The sequence below is a fragment of the Macaca thibetana genome, chromosome 5, assembly GCF_024542745.1.
Source record: "Macaca thibetana thibetana isolate TM-01 chromosome 5, ASM2454274v1, whole genome shotgun sequence".
NCBI lineage: Eukaryota > Metazoa > Chordata > Mammalia > Primates > Cercopithecidae > Macaca > Macaca thibetana.
In genome coordinates, this window is record NC_065582.1 from 183,184,405 (window position 1) to 183,211,102 (window position 26,698).

At 42.9% G+C, this 26,698-nt stretch overlaps 1 protein-coding gene across 3 annotated transcripts in view; it reads right to left on the bottom strand.

Annotated features, from left to right (window-relative positions):
* FAM193A (family with sequence similarity 193 member A) overlaps positions 1–26,698 on the bottom strand; it is a 198,250-nt gene that overhangs the window by 46,329 nt on the left and 125,223 nt on the right. For all 3 annotated transcript variants that reach the window (XM_050792252.1, XM_050792253.1, XM_050792255.1), the window contains exons 11-13: positions 25,791–25,944; positions 25,494–25,673; positions 15,796–16,047 (exon numbers count right to left, since the gene is read on the bottom strand). In XM_050792252.1, coding sequence (XP_050648209.1) covers positions 15,796–16,047; positions 25,494–25,673; positions 25,791–25,944 — 586 coding nt within the window. The remainder of the gene's footprint in view (positions 1–15,795; positions 16,048–25,493; positions 25,674–25,790; positions 25,945–26,698) is intronic.

Genomic DNA, 26,698 nt, shown 5'->3' on the forward strand with positions numbered 1-26,698 from the left:
CCAGCTGGCTAGCCAACATCCATGCATTTTTTGAGTGACTAGCCATCTGGCTGCTCCTGCACAGGCTGGGGCCCCCTTGGGTCCTCCCTCTGCCTCAGCCGCTATCCAGGCACCAGGCCCTGGCTGCTGACCTCCTTAGGAGATCCTAAGCACCACGTTCTCACAGCGGCGCAGCACAAGAGCCTACACATCTGCACCAGGAACTCTTCCCAGTCCTTCTTCCCATCACAGCCAGAGTGATCTTTGTTGAATGTAAATTCGAGCACGTCACTCCTCTGCTCAGGACGCAACAATGGCTTCCCAAGGCTCTGGCCTGAAAAGATCCAAGGGAGCTGGGCCTACCTCCTCCAACCCTCCGGCTCACCAAGGCCCTGGACACACAGGCCTCCCCTTGACCAGCACACACCTATTCACCTTCTTGGCCCTAAGCTTTGCTTGTGCTGTGTCCATGCTCTAGAATGTGTGAGCCTCAGCTCGTTACCGCACTCACACTCATCCTGCAGGCCTTGGCCTAAAGATCACTTCCTCAGAGAAGCTGGCACTGCCTTTGCTGTGACCACCCAGGACCCAACACCCAAGACCAAGGCGAGCCTTCCCACTGAACACACTAAAATCCGTCATCTTCCCTCTTAGCACTTACCATAGTTATAATTCAAGACCTACTTGTAGCCCATTGGTTTAATGTCTGCCTTTCCCCAGATTACATGAGCTCTAGGATGAGGTGGGACATCTGGATCCTGGCCCTTCTCCCCCAGTCCTTGCTAATGCTGGGCAGACACACGGATCTCCCTCAGCGGGACTTCTGTCTGCTGGAGTGGAGGAATGCCCAGTCATGGGCAACCTGGTCACCACATCCTCTGGGACGCAGAAATGAGCACTGAATTCTGTGAACTCAAGTGGGAGGGTTCCCTGGAGGGTTCTGAAGAATGGGCAATGGTTCGGCAGAATCCTGCAGGCCTGGCTTGGCCGGAGGGAGGACACGAAGGGGTTAGGAGCAAAGGGATGGTGCATATACAGGTATGACAGTGCCATACCCTGACAGGCTCCAGGTTGAGTGGGGGCAGCAGCCAGGCCAAAGACAACTTTGTATCACTTTGTCCTCAAGGGGCTGGGGAGTCACAGAGGGATTTAAGCAGCAAAGTGAGATGATTTGGTCAGCTCAGTGGAAAGATCAATTTGTGGCAATACTGTGGATGAACCAGAAGGCAGAAGGAGGACAAGTGGTTAGTCAGGGGGTGAGAAAGGATGAAGCAATGGCAGTGAAAGTGGCAAGGAAAGGAGGAATTCTGGAGCTATCAAGATGAAAGCTGGGACTGCACATCTAGTCCAGGAGCTACCACTGCTGGCTCCACTATGAGGAGGCACGTTCAGGTGACAGATCTTAACTCTAGTCCCACGTCTTGGCCTTTGGGCTCTGCAGTCTGGCGAGCTCGGATGCCAGCTCTCCCTTTTACTAGCTGTGTGACCTCAGGCAAATTACTCAATCTTTTTGTGCTTTAGTTTTCTCATCTGTAATCTGGAGATACCTACCTCCAGGGTTATGGTAAGAACTGAGCACACTGTCTGGCCCATAGTAGTATTCAGTGAGTGTGACGGTGCACTGCTTTCATTTTCTAAGACAACAGTCTTAGAGACTTCTATAGAGAGACTACTTATATAGACATACAGTCCCTGGACACAAAACACCTGACCAACCAACCAAACCTTTCCACCTTGCCCTTCTCCCAGTGCTTCGGAGCAGAGAGGAAGCACACCCCTCTGGGCTGTTGGACAGCTCAGTGAGTCCACTGACCTGAAACAGGCCCAGGATGGCAAAGGGGGAGAGGAGGGTAGAGCAGACACTCAAGATTCAACAGCAGGAAGAAACAGGTCCAGAAGGACCACCCAGGCTACAGGCAAGGGCTGAAGTCATTGTTCTGGTATGGAAGCCCCACGGGACAAGAGCCAGGAGAAAAAAAAAAAAAAAAAAAAAAAAAAAAAAAAAAAAAAAAAACGCATTTCAATACCTATTTCTACAAAGCAGTGATAAGCTAAGAGCTGCTTTGCTGAGAAGTAATTGATGAAAAGTAACAAGTAGAAGACTTGGGTCTTGAGTACCTTCTAGTAAGGGGCAGAAACATCTGACAGATGCCAACCTGCTGGCTTTGAGCAGCAGTCTCATTGTGCTGGCCCAGCTGGTAAACCCTGACTAGAAGCACTCTCAGGGCTCTGAATCTATGTAAGTACTTCCTGGACTCCTCAAGACACGACCGTGAGTTGTTTGGTTTCAGGTTTGAAAAGCCTGGCTGACAGCCTTGGCTCCACCACCCATGTGTGTGCAGAGAGCTCTTGCTTATGCTTTAAAACCCTGTTTCAACATCATTTCCACTGCAAAACCACCCGTGGGCTTATTTAAAATGTTCTCTCTTCAATGTTACTTTTCTGCCTAGCATCTGTGAGTTCCATCAGGTATGTCACAACATTTTCATATTTTGATCTTGTTTTTGTCTTCTCTTTAGACTGTGAACTCTTTGAAAAGAGGGGCCAGGACTAACCGATTTTTGTCTTCCTAGATTATAGCACAGGGCCTGGCACATATTGGGTGTTCAATAAGTGTCTGCTGAACAGTGTCTAGCTTAGAGGAATAAGGGAATGCATCTATACAACTGTAATATTGGAAACATATGGTAATGATTCTACGCATTCGATTTACACACTGTGCAGAACCCCACCTACTCAAAAACGGAGGCCCAGTAGTAGGGACAAAAGTAACAGGGATCAGTAGCAAAAAAAGTTGTATTTTCTTTAATGCTTTTGCAGAAGATGCCTACTGATCTCAATAGCTTATGGATTTCCTTCAGGAAAAAATAGGTGTCTGTCACCTAGACCATTTTTGGACCATGACTTTATAAGTCCACCAATGAGCTAACTGTAAAGTAACTCTCTCAGAATGTGGACCATGCTATTGAATCTGAACACCGACTTCACTCATACAAACCCACAAAGCTTCAACTAGCAGTTGTTTTGCATTTTTATCCACTTTGAGACAAAAGAAGTAATCCATAGGAAAGGAAAACTGTTGCTTTAAATAAAAGCTCTGACACAAATGCAAACACAACAAACTGCTTTCCACTGGGCACACATTGAGTCTATCCAGGAGCTGGGTGACTTGCTTGTCCTCTACCACCCACACTCACTCGGACATGGAACATGGGTGCAAGACACGACTGAGCAAGAGCCGCAGACTGAGTCACGAGGCTCACACGTGAGAGGTTCCCAACACTAAGCATCCGAGCAAAAATGAGTTCCACCTGTATCCCAGGTAACGAAAAGGTTAAGATGACGAACTCTCTGCTTAACTTAGGTTTCTTGGTATTTCTCCCAGAGATGGTAAAGAGGCAAAGGACCACCTTTGCTTTGGCTGTGCCAGTTTTCAGGCTGGAAGAGCTGAATCTCAGCTCTAAAAGAACATGCAAGTCAAAGATCACAATTTGATCCCCAAATTGCAACCTATTTATGACCCTATTGTCCACACAGCTTTACATCTCCAATCTAAATCTGAACTTGTACTTTAAACTGTATTTAACCGAATCGTGTTTTAATTGTATTAAATGCTTTTCCAGTGGTTTTACTTAAGTCTCAAAGTAACCTAGAGAGGGAGTGTAAAGACACACCCTGGCCCTCGAAGCTAACAAGGGACCCAAGGCTACTTGGCACCCGGTCCTCCTCTTGCACCACGTCACCAGGCTCCACTTGATACACCGAACTCCGGAGGGCCAGAATCCAGTGGCCACTGCAAATGCTCCACTGCAAAGTTCTCAGTGGAGACTTTGAGACATCCCTGTCCTCACTTCTAGGCCCTTTCTTAGTACATCAACTGTTTTACAGTACATCCTCCGTGTTGGATGAAAAAGACTCAGGATTCAAAGTCACATGACTTGGGTTCCGGTATAGATTCAGGCCCTGTAGTCGTGACTTCCTACTCCTAGGCCACGTGGACAGCAGGTGGGAGGAGCAGCGAGGTGCAGCCACACCTGCTCGGCTTTGCTCTTCGCTTGAAGAAGGCCATTCTTCCCCCCTGGTCTGGGCTTTGTCGGGTAAGAGGGGCTACTTAGCTCTAGATCTGAGAGAAATGACACTGAACACTTTGGTAACCAACTGCTATCAACAAAGGCAAAGGACGAAAAGAAGTATTAGGAGGTGATGAGAGAAGCGAAGTGGAGGTGAGGGGAAGGAATGGCCGCACACCATCGCCACGGTGACGTGTGGGGGCCGCAGTCTGGAGACCCTTGAGAGGAGCCCAGGTCTCAGGTAGTTCTCGCACCAGCAGATGCCAACCCTCATAGGGAAGCATCCACTATGGAGGCTTCTGGGTTCTCACAGAGTAAGCTGAGCGAAACATAACCTCCTAATAGAATCCATCCGCACAAGGAAATAATATACCACAGGTGACATCAGCAGAAAACGAATCTGGATGCTCAAGGTTTCAAACACAGAGTAACTATGTGTAAAATGCTTAAAGAAAGAAAGAAAGAAAGAAAGAAAAAAAACAAGGAACAAGAGAATATAAAAAGCGACTAGATATCTTTGAAAAAAAAAGTAAATTAAATATAATATATTTAAACATATAAATATAGTCGGAATTAGAACTTAAGTGGCAGGCTAGGCACCACTACAGAATCACTTAACTGGAGGACTGATCCCAAAAAAGTTCTCAGAACACTGAACTGAGAGATAAGGAGATGAGAAACCTGCAAGAGAGTGTCAGGGATGCAGAACAAAAGAAAGTCTAACACCAATCTCATCAGAGGCTGAGAAAGACAACTGAATGGTTGCAGGAACATGGAGATAACATGGATGGCAATTATCAAACAGGAAATTGAAAATGATTGGTAGGTTAAAGGCTCTAATGGAAAAAGTAGACAGCATGCAAGAACAAGGGGGCCGTGTGAGCAGACAGATAGAAAGAAATGCTGGCAATAAAAACAATGTAAGAGAAACGAAGACTATCAGTGATGGGCTCATCAGGAGACGACACGGTCAAGGAAAGAGTCAGGGAGCTGCAAGATATGTCAGCAGAAACTTCCCATACTGCAAGGCAAAGAGAAACAAGAATTAAAAACAAAACTAGAAACAATCCCCCCAGTAGAACAAAACATCCAAAACTTGCGGGACAGTTTGGAAAGATATAACACCTGGTAAGTGGAATGCTGGAAGGAGAGACTAGAGAAACAGTTGAAGTAGTAATAGGTGAAAAGTCTCCAAAATTAACAACTGACAGCACAGATCCAAGGAATTCAGAGAACATCAAGTAGAATAAATACCCCCAAAGCTACATGAAGGCATATTCTATTCAACCTACAGAATACCAAAGAAAAAGAGAAAATCTTGGCCAGGTGCCGTGGCTCACGTCTGTAATCGCAGCACTATGGGAGGCCAAGGTGGGCAGATCACCTGAGGTCAGGAGTTCAAGACCAGCCTGGCCAACATGGTGAAACCTCGTCTCTACTAAAATACAAAAATTAGCCAGGCATGATGGTGGGTGCCTGTAATCCCAACTACTCCGGAGGCTGAGATGGGAGAATCGCTTGAACCTGGGAGACAGTGGTTGCAGTGAGCCGAGATCGTGCCACTGCACTCCAGCCTGGGTGGCTGAGTGAGACTCCATCTCAAAAAAACAAACAACAACAACAAAAAGAGAAAATCTTGAAAGCAGCTGGGTGGGGGTGAGTGGACCTACAGAAGAACAGGGAAAGAATTCCAGAGGACACCTTGTCAGAAACCAGAAACCATGCCAGCAAGGACAGAGGGAAGTTAAACAGATCTAAAGTGTTCAAAGAAAAAAACTACCAACCTAGAATTATGTGTCCAGCGAAATTATCCTTCAAAAGTGAAGGAGAAATAAAGACTTCCTCAGACAAACAAAAACTGAGGGAGCTCATCACCAGCAGACCTGCCCTGCAAGAAATGTCAAAAGATTTCCTTCAGACAGAAGGTCAGAAATGTGGATCTACATAAAGAAAGGAAGAATACTAGAGAAGGAATAAAGACAAAGTAAAGTATCTTCTTCTTCCTATTTATCTAAAAGATAACTGTTGAAAGTAATCATCAACACTGTACCGGGTGATTAACATGCGGATAAGTGAAAATAATGACAGCAATGTCACAGGGAATAGGGAGGGGTCGGGAGTAATCTGTTAAATGTTACCTGTTTTACATTAGTTAGTTGAAAAGGGACTTAGATTAGTTCAAAATGTATATTGTAAACACTAGGGCAACTGCAGAAATTTTAAAAAATATAAATAAAATTGATATAATAAGAGAGGAGATCAAAATCATAAAATGCTTAATTAAAAGTAGAGAAGGCAGAAAAGACTCATAATGAATAGGAAACAATTACAAACATGGCTGATATTCATCTAAACACATTAAAAAATCACTTTAAATGTGAATAGTCAAATACACCAATGAAAAGACAAAGATTATCAGAGTATATCAAAAAACAACAAGCATGGTGGCATGTGCCTATAGTCGCAGGTACTCAGGAGACCAAGGTGGGAGGATTGCTTGAGCCTAGGAGTTCAAGTCCAGCTTGGGTAACACAGCAAGATTCCATCTCTAAAAATAACAAACACACACAACTACACATGTCTGTAAGAAAACTGCTTTGCATATGAAAACCCTGAGAAGTTGGCTGGGTGAGGTGGCTGACGCCTGTAATCCCAGTCTTTTGCGAGGTGGGCGGATCACAAGGTCAGCAGATCGAGACCATCCTGGCTAACATGGTGAAACCCTGTCTTTACTAAAAATACAAAAAAATTAGCCAGGCATGGTGGCGGGTGCCTGTAGTCCTGAGGCAGGAAAATGGCACGAACCCGGGAGGCGGAGCTTGCAGTGAGCCAAGATGGTGCCGTTGCACTCCAGCCTGGGCGACACAGAGAGACTCCATCTCAAAAAAAAAAAAAAAGTAAGTATTGGCTGGGCTTGGTAACTCACGCCTATAAGCCCAGCACTTTGGTAGGCTGAGGTAGGAGGACTGCTTTAGCCCAGGAGTTTCAGTCCAGATGGCAACATAGTGAGACCCTGTCTTCTCTTTGGTAGAGTCCAAAACAATAAAAAAAAAATTAGCTGGGAGTGGTGGCACATGCCTGTAGTCCCAGCTATTGCGAGGCTGAGGCAGGAGGAATGCTTGAGCCCAAAAGTTTGAGGCTGCAATGAGCTATGATCATACCACTGTACTCCTGGTCTGGGTGACAGAGTGAGACGCTGTTTCAAAGAAAAAGAAAGTATTATGAACAACTGTACACTAACACACTGGATAAAACAGATGAAATGAAAAAAATTTTAGAAACACAAAACTTATCAAGACGAAATCATAAAGAAATAGAAAAGTCTGAACAGACCTATAACTAGTAAAGCGATTGAACTGGTAATCAAAAATCACCCAATAGGCTGGGCACAGTGGCTCATGCCTATAATCCCAGCACTTTGGGAGGCCGAGGTAGGTGGATCACCTGAGGTCAGGAGTTTGAGACCAACCTGGTCAACATGGCAAAATCCCGTCTCTACTAAAAATACAAAAATTAGCTGGATGTGGTGGCAAGTGCCTGTAGTTCCAGCTACTTTGGAGGCTGAGGCTAGGGAATCGCTTGAATCTGAGAGGCGGAGGTAGCAGTGAGTGGAGATTGTGCCACTGCACTCCAGCCTGGGTGACAGAGCAAAACACCGTCTCAAAAAAAAAAAAATCACCCAATAAAGAAAAGCCACAGACCTGATGCTTCACTGGTCAATTCTACCAAACATTTAAAGAATTAATATCAATCTTTCTCAAAGTTTCCAAAAAACTGAAGAGAAGTGAGCACTTTCTAACTCGTGTCCTGAGCATATCCCCATACCAAAGCCAAAGACACTGTAAGAAAAACTACAGGGCCGGGCGCAGCAACTCAAGCCTGTAATCCCAGCACTTGGGAAGGGCAAGGTGGCGGATCGAGGTTGGGAGTACCAGATCAGCTGACCAACATGGAGAAACCCCGTCTCTACTAAAAATACAAAATTAGCCAGGCCTGGTGGTGCATGCCTGTAATCCTAGCTACTCGGGAGGCTGAGGCAGGAGAATTGCATGAACCTGGGAGGCGGAGGTTGCAGCGAGCCAAGATCGCATCATTGTACTCCAGCCTGGGTAACGAGCGAAACTCTGTCTCAAAAACAAAACAAACAAAAAAAACTACAAATGAGTATCGCTTATGAACATTCATGCAAACATCCTCAACAAAATACTAGCAAACTGAATTCAGCAGCATATTAAAAGATTCATACACCATGACCACGTGGGAGTTATTCCCAGAATGCAAGGATGATTCAATGTATAAATAGTAATCTATGTTAACATGCCACATTAACAGACTGGAAAACGCCAAAGATCATCAAACCTGGTGCAGAAAAAGCATGTGACAAAATTCAACACCCTTTTATTATTATTATTTTTTGAAATGAAGTCTTGCTCTGTCGCCCAGGCTGGAGTGCAGTGGCGCGATCTCGGCTCACTGCAAGCTCCGCCTCCCGGGTTCAGGCCATTCTCCTGCCTCAGCCTCCCGCATAGCTGGGACTACAGGCGCCCCCCACCACGCCCGGCAAATTTTTTTGTATTTTTAGTAGAGACGGGGTTTCACCGTGTTAGCCAGGATGGTCTCGATCTCCTGACCTCGTGATCCGCCCGCCTTGACCTCCCAAAGTGCTGGGATTACAGGCGTGAGCCACCGCGCCCGGCCTCAACACCCTTTCATAACAAAAATACCCAACAAACTAGGAATAGAAAGAAAACTACCAAAACATAATAAAAGCCATATATGAAAAACCCACAGCAAACAATGGTGAACAAATGAAAGCTTTTCCTTAAGTAACAGGAACAAGGCAAGGATGCCTGCTTTCACCACTTCTATTCAACATAGTATTAGAAATTTCAGCCAGAGCAAATAGGCAAGAAAAATAAAAGGCATCTAAACTGGAAAGGAAGAAGTAAAATTATCTCTCTTTGTAGATGGTATGATTTTACATGTAGAAAACTCTAAAGATTCCACAAAAAAAGTCTCTTAGAATAGATGAATTCAGCAAAGTAGGAAGATACAAAATCAAAACTCGAAAATCAGCTGCTTGTCTATACACTAACAATGGTCAGTCAGAAAAGGAAATTATGAAAACAATTCCATTCAAAAAGCATCAAAAATAATAATTTAGGGCTGGGCATAGTGGCTCATGCCTGTAATCCCAGCATTAGCCAGGCGTTAGCCAATTAGCCAATTAGCCAGGCATGGAGGCGTGTGCCTGTAATCACTGCTACTCCAGAGGCTGACACAGGAGAATCACTTGAACCTGGGTGGTGGAGGGTGCAGTGAGCCAAGATCATGCCACTGCACTCCAGTGTAGGCGACAGAGTGAGATTCTGTCTCAAAAAAACACCAAACCAAAACAAAACACCAACAGGAATTAACCAAAGAAGTGAAAGAGTTGTACCATAAAAACTACAGGCCGGGCACGGTTGCTCACGCCTGTAATCCCAGCACTTTGGGAGGCCGAGGTGGGCAGATCACGAGGTCAGGAGATACAGACCATCCTGGCTAACACAGTGAAGCCCCGTCTCTACTAAAAATACAAAAAAATTTGCCAAGCGTGGTGGCGGGCGCCTGTAGTCCCAGCTACTCGGGAGGCTGAGGCAGGAGAATGGCTTGAACCCGGGAGGCAGAGCTTGTAGTGAGCCGAGGAGGCGCCACTGGACTCCAGCCTGGGCAACAGACTGAGACTGTCTCAAAAAAAATAAAATAAAATAAAAATTAAAAAACTGACAAAACAGGCCGGGCGCAGTGCCTCACGCCTGTAATCCCAGCACTTTGGGAGACCAAGGCGGGCGGATCATGAGGTCAGGAGTCTAGACCATCCTGGCTAACACGGTGAAACCCCATCTCTATTAAAATACAAAAAATTAGCCGGGCATGGTGGCACACGCCTGTACAGGAGGCTGAGGCAGGAGAACTGCTTGAACCCAGGAGGTGGAGGTTGCAGTGAGCCGGGATCATGCCACTGCATTCCAGCCTGGGTAACAGAGGGAGACTGTCTCAAACAAACACTACAAAACATTGCTGTAAGAAATTAAAAAAAAAAAAAATTGAAAACACATACCATATTCATTGATTAGAAGACAATACTGTTAGAGTGTACACACTACCCAAAGTGATCTACAGATTCAACACACCCCCTATCAAAATCCCAATGATGTATCTTGAAGAAATAGAAAATCCATCCTAAATTCATATAGAATCTCTTAGGATCCTGAATAAGCCAAACAATCTTTTTTTTTTTTTTTTTTTTTTTTTTGAGACAGAGTTTCCCTTTTGTTGCCCAGGCTGGAGTGCAGTGGCGCGATCTCGGCTCACTGCAAGCTCCGCCTCCCAGGTTCACGCCAGTCTCCTGCCTCAGCCTCCCGAGTAACTGGGACTGCAGCATGCGCCACCACGCTCGGCTAAGTTTTTGTATTTTTAGTAGAGATGGGGTTTCACTGTATTAGCCAGGGTGGTCTCGATCTCCTGACCTCGTGATCCGTCCGCCTTGGCCTCCCAAAGTGCTGGGATTACAGGTGTGAGCCACTGCGCTCGGCCAACCCAAACGATCTTTACACAAAAAACAAAAAACAAAAAACAAAAACCACCAAACCTGGTGGACTCAGGACTCACACTTCCTGATTTCAAAACTTACTGCAAAGATATAGCAATCAAAACAATGTGGTATCAGCATGACATACAGACCAATGGAACAGAACAGAAAGCCCAAAAATGAAACTTCAGATATATGGTCAAACGATTTTTGACAAGGATGGCAAGATCCTTCAATAGGGAAAGGGCAGTCTTTTTAACAAATGGTACTGGGACAACTGAATATCCACATGCAAAAGAATGAAGTTGCACCCTTACCTAACACCATATTTTATTTTATTTTATTTATTTATTTTTTTTTTGAGACGGAGTCTCGCTGTGTCTCCCAGGCTGGAGTGCAGTGGCGTGATCTCGGCTCACTGCAAGCTCCGCCTCCCGGGTTCACGCCATTCTCCCGCCTCAGCCTCCCAAGTAGCTGAGACTACAGGCGCCCGCCACCACGCCCGGCTAGTTTTTTGTATTTTTAGTAGAGACGGGGTTTCACCATGTTAGCCAGGATAGTCTCGATCTCCTGACCTCGTGATCCACCCGCCTCGGCCTCCCAAAGTGCTGGGATTACAGGCTTGAGCCACCGTGCCCGGCCAACACCATATTTTAAAATGAACTAAAAAATGGATTACTGACCTAAATGTAAGCAAAGAACAAAACTCTTCGAAGAAAACAGAGGGCAAAAGCTTCACAACGTTGGATTTGGCAATGATTTACTGGATGTAACACCAAAGGCACGGGCAACAAAGAACAGACAAATCGTACTGCATCAAAAACTGTTAACCGCTGTGCATCAACAGACACTATCAACAGAGTCAAAAGTCAAGCCACAGAATGGGAGAAAATGCTTGCAAATCATCTATCTGATAACGGACGAATATCCGGAATACAGAGACAACTAAAATGCAACAGCAATAACAAACCTGATCCACACATGAGCAAAGGACTTGAACAGACGTTTCTCCAAAGAAGATACACGAACAGTCAGTGAGCACATGAAAAGATGCCAACATCACTAAACACTAAGGAAACGCAAATCAAAACTACGATGTGTCTATGGTCATTTACACAAGAAAAAAAGCCCTACAATGTGGTACCACCTTACATCCATGAGGATGGTTACTATTAAAAAAGCAAAACTGAAAATAACAAGTGATAATGAGGATGTGGAGAAACTGAAACCCTTGTGCACTGTTGGTGGGAATGTAAAATGGTGCAGCCACTGTAGGAAACGGTGGCAGTTCCTCCAAAACTTACAACTACAATTACCATACGATCTATAAATTCCACTTCTGGGTACACACCCCAAACAACTGCAAGCAGGGTCCTGAAATATTTGCACACTCATGTTTGCAGCAGCACTGCTCATAGTAGCTACTGTATGGAAACAACTCAAGTGTTCACTGATGGAGATGCAAAATAGGGTACAGCCATATGATGAGTATTGTTTAGCCTTAAAAAGGAAGGAGATTCTGCAATATGCGACAACATGAATAAATGCTGAGGACATTAAGTGAAATGAAATAAGCCAGTCACAAAAAGAGAAATACTGTACAATTCTATGTACATGAGGTACTTAGAATAGTCACAATCATAAAGACATAAAGTAGAATGATCGATGCCCAGGGTTGGGGGAAAGTGGAGTTATTGTTTAGTGGGTAAAAACCTCCAGTTTTACAAGATGAAAAGAGTTATGGAGACGGACCACTGAATTCTACACTTAAAAATGGTTAAGATTGTAAATTTTATATTATGCATATGTTACTATAATAAATCTTTTCAAAAAGTAAAGCAATGAAGGAAGATATACCATGCTAACACTAACCAAAAGAAAGCTGGAGGAGCTATATTAATTTCAGGCAGAGCAGACTTCAGAGCAAGGGAAGTTACCAGTGGTAATGAGGAGCATTACATAATGATAAAGGGTCAATTCTCCTAGAAGACATAACAATCCTCAATGTGTGTGCTGCTAATAACAAAGCATCAAACTTTGTAGGGCAAAACCTGATAGAACTGTGCAAGGAGAAACCGATGAATCCATTATTACAATGGAAGTCTTCAAGAGCCATCAATCAGAATGAACAGATCCAGCAGACAGAAAATCAGTCAGAACATAGTTGCTGACTGACAGAACTCAAGAGCACCATCAATCAATTGGACATAACGAACATCTGAAGACCACTTCACCCAACAACGGCAGAACACATATTCCTCTGAAGCTCACATAGAACATTCATCAAGACAGACCATGTTCCGGGCCATAAAACATACCTTAATAAACTCAAAAAAACAGAAATTATACACTGTATGCTTTCAGATCACAATGGAATTAAAGTAGAAATCAGTAACAAAAAGATAGTTGGGAGATCCCCAAATATTTGGAAATTAAATGCTCTGGCACTTACAGTTTTTATTTTATGTAGTATTTCATTACTATATTTTTCTCAGCAATTACTTTGAACTTTCAAATAACTTATACTCAATATATAAATTCAATATGTCACTGGTATGAAGACACTTCAAAATAGAAATTAGTCTTCAAGTCTTTCTAATTTCAAGAATTTTTTTTTTTTTTTTGTAGAGACAGGACTATGTTGCCCTGGTCTTGAGCTCCCAGGCTCAAGCAATCCTCTCACCTCAGCCTCCCAAAGCGCTGGGATTACAGGCGTGAGCCACTACAACTGGCCAGAAAATAAATTTTTCATAGTACTCATGCTAAACATTTTAGGTACTAAATATTTACCCACAATGCCAAAAATATGAATTAAAAGAATTACAACTACAATGACATAACGTCTTAAAAGGCAACAACTGTGACTGCAGCACAGCAGGAACTCCCCAAGGCCTCAACAATGCAAAAGTGATGGCAGACACAGTGGCAGGTCAGAAGCACACAAGGCCCCCTCCACGTTAAGCACCCACCTTCTGCCTCCCTACATTCAGAACTTCTTACCCAATAATCCTCCTGTTGATTATCTCTAAGAAACTTCCTCCAATATCACTGAAATGCATGCTATTCTGATACAGCTCGTTTGCTTTCTGAAACATCCTCCAATGTCACTGAAATCTGTGCTATTCTGATACAGCTCATTTGCTTCTTAAGCTGTCCACAACTCGCTGGTGGACCAGGAGACCCCTTCAGGGCTGCTAATGCATTATGCATTTAGGCACAGATGTGGTCACAGCATCCAACTAAGTCAAACTAAGTCAAATAACACAAACTAATCTTGTAAGACCTGGTAAGTGACAATTCAAGTTTGTTTATAGTAATGAACATTTTCATACCAGATGCAAATGAAATATTTTGATAATTGTATCTTATGTTTCCACATAATAATGGCCACCACATAACATATTTTAAATGAATCAGTGAATAGTCTTCAGTTGACAAAAGTGGTAGAAATAACATTTAGTTATAAATTTCTAAATTTCTATACGACTTCTACCGCATATGGCTTGACCTCCATAACTGCTTTTCTATCCATAATTGCTTTTCTATTCTAATCTTTCTATATGATTACAGTTGAACAGGTATCAAAAGAACAAATAATAGATACAAATGATGCTCCTAAAATGTTTTTCTTCTTTTACCCATATATAGATCTCTAATTTCCTGAGAAAAGGCCAAAAGCCAGGGAAAAATAATCAATTTTTAACCAAAGGGGCCCCACAGTCTTTAGTAATAATCAATTTTACTATTTTACTTGAGTATTTTTAGGAACTAATTCTTGAATAGCTTCCACCAGTAAAAATATATAACAGAATATTATCTTTTCTTGGAACTAGGTAACAGACCTCTATTCAGGCAATAGCAAGGAGTGAAAAACTTCCTAACTTTACACATACACCCAGAGAAAATCAGGCTACAAACCAGGCAGGCCATGAAGATAGCCTAGTTCTGACTATATACCTGAAAAATGCTATTAAAAAGCATTCTATTATTAAGACATCATTAAATGTTCAAACTGAGCAATATTCAATCTAACAAAATTTAAGCATGAATTTGGATGGTTGTGTCAAGTAATTACAATAGATGTGACAAACTTATTACACTCTATTCTAAACCTGTGTCTGTTAATCTTCCACCTGCGCCTCTCCCTAGCAAACAGACAACAAAGCTCACTTATGGGCTACATGTACCCCACTTCACAGTGACCCCTGGAGGGGAGAAAACACACGTGTTTGGAAAAAATCATTCCATGTCATGTCCTCCTCCCTTTCTGTTGCAGCTTAAAATCATTGTTTTAAATAATAAATTAGAGTTTGAAATAAATTATATTTTTGATTGATCAGAGCTACCTTTGGACAAGAATAACTGGTACAAAGAAAAAAAAGAAAACAATCAGAATTACAGTGAGTCATTCTAGTAAAGGTAAGCTCAAAATAACTAGAGAGGAAAAGCTATCTAAGGTCCAAAGAATGAAACCAGCCTAAAAATTTCGCTGTAACGGCTAAGATACTAAGTAAACACATGAGGTTCTCTTAGAAGAAATGCATAAAAATCAACTTATTTCTAGATCCTCACTCCACTTCCTGAATGGGCTCTTCACACTGGGTTTCTGGCAGCTTCTCCTGTCTGTACCCTCCCCTCCCCAGTGCTCCATAACCTGCAGGGCGTTATAATTTTCTGTGGCATCACGCTTAGGGCTCCTCCTTTATTTAGGCTTGTGTATTTCTAAATGCTAAAGAAGCATAGTCATTTTAGACCCTGTGGAGTCCAGCCAGTGTTAGAGGACTCATGTTATATTCACATTATTTTACCTATCACGTTAAGAAAAAGAGCAAGCCCTGGAAGATCACAAGCAGATAACTGGTCTTCTGTGGAAGTATTCCCTAGGTTTAACCTGTTAGAAGTATCACCTGAAAAATCCTTCTGTTCTATTTAATTCTGAATAAAAGGACTATGATCTTCACAGTTGTTTTTAATGATTGTTACAACTGTAAAGGTTCAAAATTACAGGGCTTAAGAGATTATGGTGAAAGGAAACCCTTGCAGACCTTCCTACTGAGAGCAGATGCTATCCTACGCAAGTTGCTAATTCATAGATTTCTGTTTGTTTGACTACATACTTCTGCAAGATCTCAGGGAAGAGTGAGCTTTCAGACCCTTTTTGCCCTGACTTACCTTACTGTGTGTGAAGGGGGGCGTTGCATACAAGGTGGGGTGGATGAGGGGGCGTGGCAGGTGTGGAACAGTGTGCAAAGGCACGTGTCCATGGATGTGAGGGTAAAGGTGCAGTGCAGGGTGTGTGGGCTTCTCTGGGCTTATGAACTGATGGCCAGGAGGAAGGGCTCCGGCTGTCATTGCAGATGGTGTCAGTCCAGAAGCTTCTTGTTTACAAACATGACATTCACAAGTGTTTGGAGCTTGTTCAGCCTAAGAGGAAAGAAAAAAAAAAACCTATTTAGTGAAACAATAAATGGTATGAATTAAAGTCAGTCACATTCTGCCAAGTAGTTACAAAGCAAATACAAAGGTAAGTGGGCTTTTCCTGACACCCTGAGTTGACCAGGGCCTTCCATGCAAGGAAACGGAGGGACCCCAAGAGACTGGGACTGAAGAAGCTGCACAGAGAGGAAAGGTGCACCTCATTCCACAGACAGACTCGGGTAGAGCCACTGGTTCTGCATCCTATGCCTAATGCAGAAAATTTCACTTCCCACGTGTGAACAGGGACAAGGGAACTGGGGAAGACGACAGAGTAGAGAGGGGATGGCCGTGCTCCACTGGGCTCACACTGCTTCTAAATGGTTACACACTGATTCTCCAAAACAAAGCAGAGATGTGACTTCCGGTTATGGATATGGTGGAGTGAAGAGGTCAGTGGCTCCTTTCCCTCAGGGCAAATGTAAAACTGAACACAATTGTCAAAGGCAACCATTCTGAGGCTCTGGAAATCAGCCCAAGGAAAATACTGAGACACATCTATTCATGTAAATCAGCTAGAACTTCAGGGAAGAACAGCAAGTCGCCAGACTTTCTTGTCTGGGACCCTTTCCATTTCCTGCACCTGTACTCCGCCCCTGACTCAGTCTGCATCGGGCACAGGAGTTCTGTGACTGCAGGGATGCCAGTGCAAACCAACCCTGTTGCCAAAAACAGCAGCCTGGTCAGGCAGAGGGTGAAGCGGTAAAAGCAGTGAACTCAGCAGGGAATAAATAGGGAAGCCTGCAGCTCTGTTCCCGTGAGACTGAGGTCCCAGTTGGGGTGAGTGGCAGAGGAGACAGAAATCTAACAGGGAGAACCTGGAAATGAGAGCGCCACAGAAGGGCTTCTTAAACTGTCCACAACTCGCCGGCTGACCGGGAAAGCATGCACTGAGGACACCTCAGGGGCTGGAGGAAGGCGCCAACAAGGGCTTGAGAACTGGCTGAGCGCTGAGTGCATTCACCCCACAGCTGACAGTGCCTCAACCAACAGTGGAGCCCCTGTGGATTCAAGGTGCATGGGCAACCCCCGCCCAAATCATCAGCTGGCCAGTCAGCCAGGTGGACAAAGGGCAGACCTCTCGAAGCCAAGCTAAAAAGCAGAAGAGAAGATGTGAGCTGAGATATCCATAGCCACATAATGTGGGAGATACAGATCCTGCAACTGAAGTGCAGGAAATAACAAAAACAAAGAAACAAACAAAAGACAACAAAAGACCCTCAAAGGAAAAAATGATAATGCAAAGTCATTACATTATTTAAAATGTCCAGTTTTCAACAAAAAATTATGAGACAAGCAAAGATAAAAGTATGACCTAGGCTGGGCGCAGTGGCTCATGCCTGTAATCCCAACACTCTGGGAGGCAGAAGTGGGCAGATTACTTGAGCCCACGCGTTCAAGACCAGACTGGGCAATATGGCAAAATCCTATCTCTACAAAAAGTACAAAAACTATCCAGGCATGGTGGTGTGTGCCTGTAGTCCCAGCTACTTGGGGTGCTGAGGTGGGAGGACTGTTTGAGCCCAGGAGGTCGAGGCTCGAGGCTCCAGTGAGCTGTAATCATGCCACTGCACTTCAGCCTGGGTGACAGAGCAAGACCTTGTCTGGAAAAAAAAGTTGTGTGACCAATAAGCAGGAAGTAAATAGTCAAACGGTTAACAGGAGTGGGTTCAGATATTAAATTAGCACACAAAGATGTCAAAGTAGCTGTTATAACATGTTCAGAGAATTAAAGGAAAATATGAAAATAAAGATTCAACATGTAGGGAATTACCATAAAAAAAGAGAAACAAAAAAACAGTAAACTATAAATTCTATAGGTGAAGAGTACAATAGCTAAACCAAAATTTCACTAAAGGGGCTCAAAAGCAAACTTAAAAGCAGAAAGATCATCTGTGAACTTGAAGAAGAGCAATGGAACTGATCTAACAACAGAGAGAAGAGACAAGGGGAAAGTATGCAGATGCTCAGAGGCCCGTGGAGAGCAGTGAACCACTCCAGCACAGGCAGAACCCAGCCCCGAAGGAAATAATAACACCCGGACATTCCACTCCCCAAATGTGATGAGAAACACTGATCTACAGATCCAAGCTCAGTGAACCTTAAGATGGATAAAAACAAAGAGATACTGAGAGCTGCAGAACTCTGGCACACAATGACCACCTAAGGCTTCCTGCAGCCCAAGGCCAAGTCCCTAGGATGACCCCAGACCCTACTAAAACACCTTCTTGAGAAAGCCAGGCTGCCAAGAGAATTGACTGTTCTAACAGTCTGACACCTGATGACTGTAACAAAAGTAACACTCTGGTGTAGAATTTGATAGTGGGGAAGGCTCTGTGTAGGGACACTGAGTATAGGATATCTCTGTACCTTTCACTCAACTTTGTTGTGAATCTAAAGCTACTCCTAAAAACAACCACTCTATTATTTATTTATTTATTTTTGAGACGGAGTCTCACTTCTCGCCCAGGCTGCAGTACAATGGCGCGATCTTGTCTCGCTGCAACCTCTGCCTCCTGGGTTCAAGTAATTCTCTTGCCTCAGCCTCCCAAGTAGCTGGGATTACAGGCACATGATAGCATGCCTGGCTAATTTTTGTATTTTTAGAAGAGATAGGGTTTCACCATGTTGGCCAGGCTAGTCTCGAACTCCTGACCTCAGGTGATCCACTCGCCTCAGCCTCCCAAAGTGCTGGGCGTGAGCCACCCCTGTACCCGGTCTATTTTTTAAAATGAAGGCCAAATAAAGACATTTATACAAAAAGACAGAGAATTAACTGCAAGCAAACTAGTCCTGTAAGACATATTAAAGGAAGGTAAAAACAAGATGGTAACTTAAATTCGGCAGAATTTAAAATGAAGAATGCCAGAAATGACTAGCCAGCTAGCAAATAGAAAATACTGTATAAATACAGGCCAGGCGTGGTAGCTCACGCCTATAATCCCAGCACTTTGGTAGGCCAAGGCGGGTAGGTCACCTGAAGCCAGGAGTTTGAGACCAGCCTGGTCAACATGGCAAAATGTCATCTTTACCAAAAATACAAAAATTAGCCGGGTGCCATGGTGCTTGCCTGTGATCCCAGCTACTCGGGTGGCTGAGGCAGGAGAACTGCTTGAACCTGGGAGGCGAAGGTTGAAGTGAGCCAAGATCGTGCCACTGCACTCTAGCCTGGGCAACAGAGTGTGACTGTCTCAAAACAAAACAAAAACAAAAACAAAAACAAAAAGAAAGAAAAGAAGGAAGGAAGGAAGGAAGGAAGGAAGGAGGGAAGGAAGGCAGGCAGGTCGGCCAGCCGGTCGGCACTATATAAATGTATTTTTCTCTTTTATTTGCTCTAGAAATTATAAAACTGTATAAAGCAGTAATTAAAACATATTATTGATTTATAACATATACAAATGTAATCATATATAGGACAATAATAGCACAAAGGAGGAAGAAGGAAATGGAGCTACTGTGGAGAAAAGTTTGTATATTTTACTGGAATTAAGTCAGTAGTAACCTGGAGTAGACTGTGATAAATTACGATGCATACTGTGGCCAGGCACGGTGGCTCACACCTGTAATCCCAGCACTTTTGGAGGCTGAGGTAGGCGGATCATTTGAGGCCGGATTGAGACCAGCCTGGCCAACGTGGCAAAACACTGTCTCTACTAAAAATACAAAAATTAGCGGGGTGTGGTGATCCACATCTGTAATCCCAGCTACTTGGGAGGCTGATGCAGGAGAATTGCTTGAATCCGGGAAGCAGAGGTTGCAGTGAGCGAAGACTGCACCACTGCACTCCAGTCTGGGTGACAGAGCAAGACTCTGTATCAAAAACCAAAAAAAAAGATGCATATTGTGGCCGGGTACAGTGGTTAAGTGTAATCTTGGCACTTTGGGAGTTCCTGACGGGAGAATCACTGGAGGTCAGCAGTTTGAGACAAGCTTGGGCAACACAGGGAGACCCTGTCTCTACTAAAATTAAAAAAATTAGCCGGTCATGGTGGCACACGCCTATAGTCCCAGCTTACTAAGGAGGCTGAGGCAGGAAGACTGCTTGAGCCCAGCAGTTTGAGGCTGCAGTGAGCTTTGATGATGCCACCACATTACAGCCTGTGTAACAGAGCAAGACCCTGTCTCTAAGAAAAAAAGAGACACATGTTGTATTTTAATTTTTGTTTCTTTTTATTTTTTACACCAACATTCACAAGAGATGCATACTGTAACCCTACAGCAGCCGCTAAGAAAATTAAAAAAATAATCAACAAAAGAATTAAAATGGTACACTAAAAATTTTGTTTAATATTTTAAAAGGCAGATATTGACATACACAGGATAAAAATGCAAGGCCCAACTAAAAGATGTTAGACAAATTTTAGATCCAAAGATGCAAAGAAACTGAAAGTAAAACGATGGAAAAATACAACATGTACACAGTAACCCAAGAAGGTGGAGTGGCTATATTAACAAATAAAATGGACTTTAAGCAACACTAGTAGACAAACATTTTATAATGATAAAAGGGGCAATACACCAGGGGAGCTATCACAATAATTCAATAACATCACCCCCAAATGCATGAACCAAACCCAGGAAGAACTGAAAGGAGAAGGAAATAATCCAACAGTTCAACTTGAAGGCTTTCATGTGCCTCTCTCAGTAACCGATAAAACCACCAGACAGATAATCAGTAAGAATATATACTATGAACTGAGTATCTGTGCCCCTCCACAATTCCTATGTTGATAGCCTAACCTCCAAAGTGCTGGTATTAGGTGATAAGGACTTTGGAAGGCTCTACTCTCAGGAATGGGATTACTGTCCTCATACGGCAGCCTGAACAGACCAAGACAATAGAGAAGACTTGAACAATGCCATCAACCAACTTGATCAAACTTTCATTTACTGAACACTCCACACAACAAGAGCAAAATATAAATTATTTTCAAGTACACATAGAACACGGCCTAGGTAAACCATATGTTAGGCCATATACAAGTCTCAATAAATTTGGAAGCTCTAAAATCAGTAATCTAAGCTTTTGTTTCAACAAACTAGAAACGGAAGAGCAAGCCGAACCCAAAGAACATAGAAAGAAATAATGAATTTCAGAATGGAAACCAACAACACAGAAAAGAAAACAGAGAAATTGACAAATCTTTAGCCCAAGTGACTGAAGCCATTAAAAGGAAGATAAAATTACCAAAATCAAGAATTAACATCACTGCAGGCACTGCAGAATTAAAAAGGATTACAACAGAATAGAGTAACTTTATGCCAACAAATTAGACAACATAAATGAATGAATTCCTACAAAGACAAAAATTACTGAAATTCACTCAAATAAGAAATAGAGAATTGGAAATGACCTATTCCAAGCACATGAAACTTGAATTAGTAATTACAGATCTTCCCACAAAAAGAGACCAGGCCTGTAGGATTTTGCTGGTGAATTCTATCAAATATTTAAGAATGCTCAACCTTAAACTCCTTCAGAAAACAGGTGAAAAAAACATTTCCTAAGTCATCCTATGAAGCCAGTATTACTCTGATACCAAAGTCAGACAAAGACAGCACAGAGATAGGAAACTACAGACCAATATATTTTATTAATATTATCACAGATGCAAAAATCCTAACAAAGTATTAGTAAACCAACTCAGGAACATATGAAAAGGATTATATACCACCACCAGGTGGGATTTATCCCAAGGACCACAGGTTGATTTAATATCCTTAAATCAACTGATGTGACACACCACGGTAACAAAATAAAAAACAAAAACCACAGGATTGCAATATATGCAGAAAAGACATTTGAAAAATCAAACAATTCAATATTCAATATAATTCAATACAATTCAATATTCAAATCATGAAAAAACTCAAGAAATTAGGAGTAGAATAGAATTTCCTCAACCCAAAGGGCATCTATGAAAAACCTGCACCTGATATCACATTTAAAGAGTGGTCAAAGATTAAATGCTTTTCCCCTAAGACTGGGAACAAGGCAAAGATGTCTGCTTGCAACATTTCTATTCTGTACTAAGTTTCCAGCTAGCTCAAAAAGGCAAGAGTGAGAAATTAAAAGCACTCAGGAGGCTGAGTCAGGAGAATGGCATGAACCCAGGAGGCAGAGCTTGCAGTGAGCTGAGAGAGCCCCACTGCAGCCCAGCCTGGGCAACAGAGCGCCACTCCGTCTCAAAAAAAAAAAAAAAAAAAAAAAAAAAGAGAAAGTAAAAGCATCCAGGCTGGGTGTGGTGCCTCACACCGATAATCCTAAAGCTTTGGGAGGCTGAGATGGGAGGATCGCTTGAGGACAGAAGTTCAAGACCAGCCTGGGCAACATAGTGAGACCCTATCTCTACAAAAAAAAAATTTTTTAAGCTGGACATGGTGGCACATGCCTGTAGTTGTAATACACCTGTAGTCCTAGCTACTCGGGAGGCTGAGGGAGCAAGACTGCTCGAGCTCAGCTATTTGACGCTGCAGTGAGCCATGATTGCAGCAGTGCACTCCAGCCTGGGTGACAGGGTGAGATTCTGTTTCTTTTTTCTTTTTTTTTTTTTGAGACGGAGTCTTGCTCTGTTGCCCAGGCTGGAGTGCAGTGGCGCGATCTCGGCTCACTGCAAGCTCCGCCTCCTGGGTTCACGCCATTCTCTTGCCTCAGCCTCCCGAGTAGCTTGGGGTACAGGCGCCCGCCACCACGCCGGGCTAATTTTTTGTATTTTTAGTAGAGGCGGAGTTTCACTGTATTAGGCAGGATGGTCTCGATCTCCTGACTTTGTGATCCGCCTGCCTCAGCCTCCCAAAGTGCTGGGATTACAGGCGTGAGCCACCGCGCCCGGCGAGATTCTGTTTCTTAAAAAGAAGAAAGAAAAGAAAGAAAAGGGAAAGGGAAAGGGAAAGGGAAAAGGAAGGGGAAGGGGAAGGGAAGAGAAATTAAAAACATTGCATCCAGATTGGAAAGGAAGAACTAAAACTTTATTTGCAGACAACATGATCTTGTATATAGAAAATCCAAAGTAATCTATCAAAAAAACAACAACAAAAAACCAACCTTACTAGAATAAACAAGTTTAGTAAAGCTGCAGAACACAAGAGCAATATAAAAAAACCAATTGTATTTCTATGTATTACCAACGGTCAGTTGGAAATCAAAATTAGAAAATACCTTTTACTGTGAATGAAAACACATAATACTTACATATTCCAGACACAAAGACTGGAAATTTTTTAGAACTGCTGAGAAAAATTAAAGATGACTTAAATAAATGGAAAGAAAAAGCATATTCATAGATTAAAAGATTCAATTTTGGCCGGGCGCGGTGGCTCAAGCCTGTAATCCCAGCACTTTGGGAGGCCGAGACGGGCGGATCACGAGGTCAGGAGATCGAGACCATCCTGGCTAACATGGTGAAACCCCGTCTCTACTAAAAAATACAAAAAAAACTAGCCGGGCGAGGTGGCGGGTGCCTGTAGTCCCAGCTACTCGGGAGGCTGAGGCAGGAGAATGGTGTAAACCCGGGAGGCGGAGCTTGCAGTGAGCTGAGATCCGGCCACTGCACTCCAGCCTGGGAGACAGAGCGAAACTCCGCCTCAAAAAAAAAAAAAAAAAAAAAAAAAGATTCAACTTTGTCAGGATTCCATTCTCCCTAAACTGATCTATATCATCCCACAAATAAAAGACCACAACCACATCCAGAGGATTTCACTAGAGAATTCTAAATATATATTTAAGAATTCAATGCAATCCCTATCAAGATCCAAGGAGGCTTTTTGCAGAAGTTGACAAGTAGATCCTAAAATTTATATGGGAATGCAAAGAACTTTCAGCAGCATAAACAATTTTGAAAAAGGTATACCAGCCAGGTGCAGTGGCTCACGCCTGTAATCCTAGCACTCTGGGAGGCCAAGGCGGGCGGATCACGAGGTCAGGAGTTTGAGACCAGCCTGGCCAGTATAGTGAAACCCCGTCTCTACTAAAAATACAAAAAATTAGCCGGGCGTGGTGGTGTGCACCTGTAGTCCCAGGTACTCGGGAGGCTGAGGCAGAAGAACTGCTTGAACCTGGGAGGCAGACGTTTCAGTGAGCCAAGATCGCGCCACTGCACTCCAGCCTGGGTGACAGAGGAAGACTCCGTCTCAAAGGAAAAAAAGAAAGAGAGAAAAAGGTGTACCTAGCTGGAGGGCAGACCCTATCCCATTTTCCTAAACTTACCATAAAGTAGTTGTCAAATGCACTATGGGTGTAAGGACCGACACAGAAATCAAATGAACAGAACAGAACGTCCAAATATAAACTCTTACATTTATAGTCCATTCATTTTCAATAAATGGCCAAGGCAATTCAATAGGGTACTTCTGACAAAACAGTACAGAGACAACTGGATCTCTACCTATGCTGACAAGGTGAATTATACCCTCACCTCACAATAAGCAAATGTTGAGTCAAATGGACCATAGAATCTAAGAACTAAAATTATAAATCTTCTAAAAGAAAACAGTGCTGTGTTAGGCAAAGTTTTCTTGGATAAGACATCAAAAACATTACACATAGAGAAAAAACTGGTAAGGAGATGTGGTCAGACTTCCCAGATAGACCTTTCAACATCACCTTTACCATCTGAGTGTTACATTTATATTACCTAATAAATCAGTCAAGCACTTTGACCTTCATTTGTTCTTTCATTTAAAAACTGCTTATTATTATTGTATTATTATTATTATTTTTTAAACAGAGTCTTGCTTTGTCGCCCGGGCTGAAGTGCAGGGGCACAATCCTGGCTCACTGCAACCTCTGCCTCCCGGGTTCAAGCAATTCTCGTGCCTCAGCCTCCCAAGTAGCTGGGATTACAGGTGCCCACCACCATGCCCAGCTAATTTTTGTATTTTTAGTAGAGACAGGGTTTTGCCACGTTGGCCAGGCTGGTCTTGGATTCCTGGCCTCAAGTGATCCACCCACCTTGGCCTCCCAAAGTGCTGGGATTACAGGCGTGAGCCACTGTGCCCGGCCAAAAACTGGTTAAGCATCTATTTATGAAATTCTGAGAAAAAAGGCTAATAAGGTACCCTCACCTTTGGCTAACAGAAAAACAGATAATGAATAGGAAAAACAAATCTTTCCTGAAATTTTAATACTCCACTATTTTTTTTAACTCCTCTCTTTGCTTCTATACAGACAAAAAAGGCCTCCATAGAGCTGCTATGGGGTGTTGCGAAATCCAGATTGATATTTGAGCAAGAAAAACAAGATTCAAATGGAGATTGTAAGTATGCCTTGATTCTCTTCAGTTCTAACTTTCAGAAATTATGGGAAACAGAATAATTTTGTATTCAGTAATGTTAACGTTTAGAAAAAATATACCCAGAAAAAGAGATACTTGGCAAAACAGAAAGCAAAGTCCTACCTGCTGTGTTGGGTAGGATGGGGGTGGACTGTCTGCTTTGCTCTCCTCTGTCCTGGGACTCCTGCTTCTCAGCACTCCATCTTCCTTCGGGACCCCTGGGGGCTCCCCACTACTCTCGCCGTCTGCTTCTTCATCATCAGCTTCTGAGGAACTACTACTGGTACTGCTTATCTGAGGAGACTTTAAAGACAATCGTTTGTAATTTGCACTTTTCAAAACAGAGTAATATAAAAAATTAAAATGTCAGACCATCATTTTATGTCATTTATTGCTGCTACGAAGAAGCCATGTCCATACCTCATCCTTCAGGGCCATGTTTTCCCCGCCACCATTCAATTCGCTGTGGATTCCATTCATGTTGGCCACCACCTCAGTATCATCATAATTACTCAATGGATAAATATCAGCAAATTTGGCTGACAATGGTGCAACATCTTCATCATCACTACAACTGACACAAGCAGAGATGGGCACTGTGAGGTCATCCAATTGTGAAGGACGGTGAGTAAACCAGTCACTAAGCACAGATATTTCCTGGACAGATCACTGCTTTCATTTACAAAGAGTATCAGTTAAGTATCATTCATGCTACTAACATGTCTTAGTAACCTGAACATGACAAAAATGCTTGGAAGATTAACATTTGCTAATGTTAATTAACATTAACATAACACAATGTAACATCTGGAAGAACAAAAAACAAACAAAAAAACCTCCGAAAGTAGAAATATCAAGGAAACTACAAAAATTTAACCAGACTGATTGACATAACGTTTCCATTTGACCTGAAGAGTGCTAGTATAAAACTAGTCTCTCTGCTACTCCCAAGCCAACACAATTTAGGGGTACAGATGGCAACCTTAGGTGTTTAGTGTTTGCTTTTTTAACCTTAGCTGTTTAGTGTTTGCTTTTTCAACTTAGGGCTGAAATTTTCAGAAATAGTTGAACAAAACTTTAAAGGCACTTATGTAACAGAAGACTATTTTTTTTTTGCTTTAAGGTCAGTCATGGCCTGGTCACTAATGATCATAATTAAACATCAGCTTTAGCAAGACATCTAAGCAACAGGCAAATGAAAAATTTACTGAAATTAATTTTAAACAGATTTCAAGGCTTTAGCCTACAGAGACTACTTAAGATGTATAATCTTCTGGTGCATTAAAAGAACTGGCACATTCAAACTCAGTGCAAACAGATGCTCCAAG